The 6,629-nt window shown below is 37.3% G+C and overlaps 1 protein-coding gene across 1 annotated transcript; it reads left to right on the top strand.

The window, feature by feature from the left end:
* The first annotated feature begins 361 nt into the window (after positions 1–361).
* On the top strand, positions 362–5,690 carry LOC105140020 (vacuolar protein sorting-associated protein 4B-like). Its single transcript, XM_011046678.1, has 8 exons — positions 362–1,080; positions 3,178–3,283; positions 3,541–3,739; positions 4,179–4,247; positions 4,334–4,408; positions 4,533–4,631; positions 4,739–4,894; positions 5,275–5,690. Exons 1-8 carry the CDS (start codon positions 615–617, stop codon positions 5,398–5,400), a joined length of 1,296 nt encoding a protein of 431 aa, XP_011044980.1. The 5' UTR covers positions 362–614; the 3' UTR covers positions 5,401–5,690.
* The last annotated feature ends 939 nt before the right edge of the window (positions 5,691–6,629 follow it).

Below are 6,629 nucleotides of genomic sequence, written 5' to 3'. Positions count from 1 at the left end.
CCATCTATACTTATTGTATACTTAGTAATGCATTGCAATTTTTTTATATAATTTTTTAATTTAAAATATATTAATTTTTTTATATTTTTTAATTTGTAGTATTTCTATATCAAAATATATAAATAAAATGAATTTAATATTTTTAAAATAAAAAAATTTAAAAACAGATCATACAACAAAAATAAACACACAATTAGACTTATATACCTTTAAATCCAATTGAGATTTTTTTTTTTTATGTAAATCGAGGGCTTACATGAAATTACCTCTTCAAATTTTGAAGGGGGCAACAAATTCAATTTTTCAATGCTAAATAGATTTTATTTATTTATTTTTTAAATTCACCATGGCCATCATTGACTCGCAAACGAGTCATCGGTGAGCTTAGCAAACCTAAGATTTAGATCGTAACCTTCCTTCCTTCATTCCTTTCCTCCTTCCTTCCTTTTCCTCATCTCCAACCCCTCCCTCCTCTCAAATATCCCATCCCCGGTCTCTCCAATCAACAAAATCCCTCATTTCCAGGGTTAAAACTTTGTCTCCAAAATTGGAATCTCTCATGCAATCGCCATCATCAATCCTCTCATAAATCGAATCAAAACCAAACCCTAGCTATGTACAGCAATTTCAAAGAACAAGCAATAGAGTACGTGAAACAAGCGGTACAAGAAGACAATGCAGGGAATTACTCGAAGGCGTTTCCTTTATACATGAACGCACTTGAATACTTCAAGACCCACTTGAAATACGAGAAGAACCCTAAAATTCGTGAAGCTATTACTCAGAAATTCACCGAGTATCTTCGTCGGGCGGAGGAGATCAGGACTGTTCTTGATGAAGGAGGTCCTGGCCCTAATTCTAATGGGGATGCTGCTGTTGCAACGAGGCCAAAGACTAAGCCTAAAGATGGCGAGGATGGGGATGATCCGGAGAAAGATAAGTTGAGAGCTGGATTGAATTCGGCGATTGTGAGGGAAAAGCCTAATTGGAAGTGGAATGATGTGGCTGGGCTTGAGAGTGCTAAACAGGCTTTGCAAGAAGCTGTTATTTTGCCTGTGAAGTTCCCTCAGTTTTTTACAGGTCAGTATTTTGCGTTTTTGCTGATCTGGGTTTTCTTGGGTTTGGCGAGTTGTGCTTGAAAATGGCAAGTTGTATTTGTGTGGTGTTTTAGGAGGAAACATTTATATTAATCTAGTTGTTTTTTGAATTGGTTTGGATTACTATTATTGATTAATTAGAAATCAGTTTGTGATTTTTCTGATAAATGGGGATCAAAGACTGGGTTCATTCTGTGCTATGTGAGAGTTGCGTTGGCGTGATTATTAATCGGCTAATTGAATCCGTATTGTATTGTGCTGAATGGAACGTGATTTCTATGTTTATAATCTGTTATCATGTTGGGTATTTTGCTAATTTGTTTTCTCCACGTAGCTGCTTTGCTGAGTCTAGTGTTTTTATTTTGCCCAGAATGTAGTTAATATGAATGTCATTTGTCCTTTGTTATGATTTAGATAGATTGGGAGGGTAATTCATTTTCATGTTTTTGGTAGCATTGCTTTGTATTTTCTTGTTCCATGTTCATTACACTGAATTGATGAATTCCTTTTAGAAGATGAATGATAAATTCAAAATTTGAATGAAAATTATAAATATCCAGCACCTGTTTCTCACCTGGAAAATCCTCTACCACTGCTAATGGAAGCACTGTCTGGTCACCCTCTGAGAGATGCATATTTTGCTTCTGGAATTAAATTAAGTGAATAAATCTAACTTTTGTTCTGTTTCTAAACTGAAAAGAGAAAATTTGCTTCTCTGCTGAACTACCATCATCATGGCCAAAACTCCCATGATAACCAGTTATTGCCCCAGAATTGAAACCTCGCGCCAGCCACATAAATGGCAAGGTATGCCTGGTTAATCAACTTCTTACACCATTGCTGCCCTTTTCATTTTCCTTCTCTCTTCTAAAACCATTATTGGTGTCCCAATGATGTCCAGCTCTTGAGTATACCAACCTGTTGTGAATTTATACCATCATAACATCATGAAGAGGAACACCATGCTAGGAAATGCCTTTCTGGATCTTAGAAATTCTCACTATTCACTTGGTAGTATTTTGATTTTTCTTTCAGTGCTGTTTATGATTACTTTCACAATAGTGTACTATTATATGAACTTCATATCAATGAGAGGGAAAGAGATTTAGATTTTTAGAGGGATTTTGATCTTTTTTTTTTCAGAGGTAGTTTCATCATTTTCTTTTCAAGTCCTGTATCCCTCAATTACCATATAATTGGAATTTATAATTTGCATATTAATGCTGTCAAATATATCACCCTACTCTGTTATGACAACCTTCCATCAGTGAAATCCATGCTGCTTTTCATTTGATCTTTAGATTGCAAATATTGGTCATATGTATTTGTATGACAACCTGTTAATTTGTATTCATATTATCTTTGATATATCATCAATGAGAAAGTTCCATGTTTGCTGGTGTCACCATTTTGAATTTTTGGCTCCATCATATGAACTAATTTAACAAATCCTTTTAAGAATCTAGGGGCACCATTCACAGACACACAGAATCACACATGCATTCTTGTGACTCTCACCCACCTCTGCAAGCAAGCACACCAACCCCCCCACCCATGCACTCTTCTTTGAATGTGGATACTGGAATACATGCGTCCACTGCATGCATGTAAGAACCCATAGTTATGAATGTGTTAGACATGAGAGACCTCTGATAAATGATTGACAATTGCCTATGGAGGTGCTATTCATCCGGCTTCCATGAGCTGCTTATTCTGCCTCAAAGGAAATTAGTGGAGCCATGTACTTTATCACCACATAATGTTGGGCCATCTTATTGGCATCATCATTTTATCTTGTGGCTCATCAATTCACCTGTGTACTTGGTAATGACTTTACATGTTGTAGCAAAGGCTTTGAACAGCCGGCGTTCTTCATTTTGAAAGAGCAGTTAAAATGAGGGCATAGAAATGGTTATTACCTGTATGCTTCTTTTACACTACTGTTGATTACTGAGAAGGAACTCGGTCACAATTGCAGCTATTCCTTCCTTTGTTCTGTTTAACTTGTAAACATTTTGATTCCCAAATTTGACTTATTTTGTTTTGTTAAACCGATGCATCCTCCATTTGCTCTCTTTAGGTAAGAGACGACCTTGGAGGGCTTTTCTTTTGTATGGGCCACCTGGAACTGGAAAGTCATACTTGGCCAAGGCTGTTGCAACTGAAGCAGAGTCTACTTTTTTCAGGTATATATTTTCTTAATTACAAAATAAACCTTTCTATGTATGCCTTAAGATAAACATCTGTCAGTTTGATGTTTAATTTCCGTCTTAATCTCATGCATGCTTTTCTCCTTGCCTCCTTCTAAAGGGAGCAATATTCTTTGCTGCTGCTGCTGCTGCCATGTTTCTTGCCTTTCTGTAAACATCTCACCTGTTCCGATGTTGATTATGTTTGTGATTAGACCGTAACTTGCTGGTTTTGAACCCCCCCTCCCCCCCAGTGTTTCTTCATCAGATCTGGTTTCAAAGTGGATGGGTGAGAGTGAAAAGCTTGTCTCAAACCTTTTCCAAATGGCCCGTGAAAGTGCTCCTTCAATCATTTTCGTTGATGAAATAGATTCCTTGTGTGGCCAACGTGGAGAGGGCAATGAGAGTGAAGCTTCGAGACGTATAAAGACTGAACTTCTTGTGCAGATGCAGGTATCTGTTTTCATGTGTTGGAAGTTGATGAAGGACATTACCATTATGTTTTTCTATGCAATTATAAGGCTTGTATCTTGCCCTCTAGCTCATTGTAGCTTATTTTGGTTGCAATTGTTAATGCTTTTCATTTTATGAAATAAATTTTGATTTGACTATGTCTGAGAGAATTGTTAAACACAATTGCCAAAGATTCTGGTTGAGAGAAGTTCTTGGCCTTAGAAGTAAGAAGATTAAGTGAATGTGGTTTTTAGTTATGTCAGTTTTTAGTTATTAACATAAACTTGACTCCATGGATTATAAATTCCTTATTTCTAGTATTTTATTGTATCCTGGAATTCGGGATGGTTATGTAAAATCCAACTAACATATAGGTGAACATTCCCCACAATTTAAGTTTTATTGTGAAGAAGTCTGACCTTATTTTTCTGATATATAGGGGGTAGGAACCACTGACCAGAAGGTTCTTGTTCTTGCAGCAACAAATACTCCATATGCTCTAGATCAGGTAAGGGGGTTTCTGAGATTATTTCTGGTATTTAATTTTGAATCATGTGGACTATTTGGCACTATTTCTAATCAGTCTGAATACAGGCCATCCGGCGACGTTTTGACAAGCGCATATATATCCCGCTACCTGATTTGAAGGCTCGTCAACATATGTTCAAGGTATTAGGACTTGTCGTTGATTTTGTAAAATAGTATTCTATTATGAGATATATTTTAATATTAGATCTTTTTTATTGAGCTACATATTTTATGGATTTTGATGTTGCTTAAATTATTTGCCCAGGTGCATCTAGGAGATACTCCTCACAACTTGACTGAAAGTGATTTTGAAAGCTTGGCACGAAGGACAGAGGGCTTTTCAGGTTCAGATATTTCTGTTTGTGTAAGCACAGTGCCACTTCAGTCTTTCATTTTGAAACTTCTTTTTTTCTTGGTTGTAATGGTTGAGTGGCTAACACCATGCTTTATGCCTATTTTTGCTCCCCTCAGGTCAAAGATGTCCTCTTTGAACCAGTTCGTAAAACCCAAGATGCTATGTTTTTCATACATACTTCTGATGATATGTGGATGCCTTGTGGACCGAAGCAACCTAGTGCTGTCCAAATTTCCATGCAGGAGCTTGCAGCGCAAGGGCTTGCAGAAAAGGTATTAGCTGATGCTTTAAAATAAAACCTGTTACTGCCTCTTTTTTTTATGGGTTTGACAGGGAGAATATAGGATTAGGCTTGCCTTCAGCTTTTTTGATGATTTGGCTGCTCATAACACTTGAACTTGCAGTGTCATGTTTGGAATACCATTTCTTTACCACTGCACAGAGCAATGGCTCTGGGCATGCTTTGGATCTGATTTGCTAATTAAAATCAAAGATTTTGTTTCCTCTCTCTAAACATGTATAAAAAGGATATTTATTTGTGGGGAAACATATGTAGACCTTGAGAGATAACAAGTGGGGTGTTTTCATTTTGATGCTTTGTTTATTGTTATAGTAACTACATTTTGTTGAATGCTGATAACAAAATCTGCAGATCCTTCCACCCCCTATCATGAAAACAGATTTTGACAAGGTCCTAGCAAGACAAAAGCCAACAGTGAGCAAAGCTGATCTAGATGTCCATGAGAGATTCACAAAGGAGTTTGGGGAGGAAGGTTAACGAAGATGATGATAGAGACACAGTGGCCAATGGCTGTGAGTGCAACCTATGTGATTAGTTATTGCTGCTGGATCCACCGAAATATTTAACTTTGGGGAAGGTGACTTGACCTTCCCTTTGTATTGGGATGGAATGGCTGAAAACGCTTGTTTGAAATTGTGTGAAAAGAAGAGTTTCAGAAATATTGTCCCATGATCGTGGACATGATGCATATGTTATGCTTCTTGCCTACTTATGTTTGTGGTGTAATATTGCTTGCTAACTATGTTTTTTTGCCAGTTGGTCGAGTTTCAGGTTTATCTTGGAGCCATAGGGTATTGCAGGTCAATTTTTTTGTTTATAGGAGTTGGGGGGCTTTAGTTCTTAGCAAGTGCATCATGTCCAATATTATGCTTCTTGCCAACTTATGTTTGCGGTGTAATATTGCTTACTAACTATGTTTTTTTGCTAGTTGGTCGAGTTTCAGGGATATCTTGGAGCCATAGGGTATTGCGTGTCAATTTTTTTTTATACGAGCTGGGGGGCTTTACTTAGCAAGTGTATTTATGAATACATTTGCTATTCTCTTATGTTTTTGACCTTGATGCCTGGATGAGGTGAATACCAGCCAAGGTAAATGCATACCATTGCCTAGAATCGGTCAAACGAGCACCAACAAAAAATGGTTCTGTATAGTGATTTTTTATTATTCTCTTATTGTCTCAAAGGGTTCTGACGAAAAGTTGCAGTTTGGATTTTTTAATATGGAGTCCTTCCCTTTGCAGCCGTTTAGGACAGGCAGCAGCTTGTTTATTTGAGTTATTTTCTTTTGTTAACATTATCATTACATGTGCTCAAGTTTCAATTGATTTGGTATTCGGATTAGTTACCAGGAAACTCCCTCTATGCTTTGTCTTGGTATGAATCTTTGGCCAACATAGATCTTGGTTAGTACCCCCAGTTTAACTTCGCAGACAAGGAAAAAGTGTACGAACACAAGTAAATCAATAAACGCAAAATTTATGCCTGTGGTTGCTGTGTTCCAGAGATGCATATAGCTGCTGTTCAATGGATGCAGCAGTCATGTGGATGTAGTTGGGTTCTGGACACGCTTTTCTGTCCTTTGTCAGCTAATGAATGCAAGTCATAAGAGCCAAACACTGGATTTTATTCAGTTAATGAGTCAAAAGTGTTAATCATCTCAATAGCAAAGTCCCCCCCACCCCCCCCTTCCATTTTGGGAACAGCAG

This window comes from Populus euphratica, unplaced genomic scaffold, assembly GCF_000495115.2.
Source record: "Populus euphratica unplaced genomic scaffold, PopEup_1.0 scaffold3.1, whole genome shotgun sequence".
NCBI lineage: Eukaryota > Viridiplantae > Streptophyta > Magnoliopsida > Malpighiales > Salicaceae > Populus > Populus euphratica.
The sequence above is the reverse complement of the archived record's forward strand: the minus strand, read 5'-3'. Positions and strand labels throughout refer to the sequence as shown.

Bases quoted from the DNA above. Each gene is read 5' to 3' on its own strand.
- LOC105140020 (XM_011046678.1), top strand. From the start codon at position 615: ATGTACAGCAATTTCAAAGAACAAGCAATAGAGTACGTGAAACAAGCG. The intron at 3,740-4,178 runs GTATCTGTTTTC...TCTGATATATAG, and splicing joins AACTTCTTGTGCAGATGCAG to GGGGTAGGAACCACTGACCA. The intron at 4,409-4,532 runs GTATTAGGACTT...TTATTTGCCCAG, and splicing joins CTCGTCAACATATGTTCAAG to GTGCATCTAGGAGATACTCC.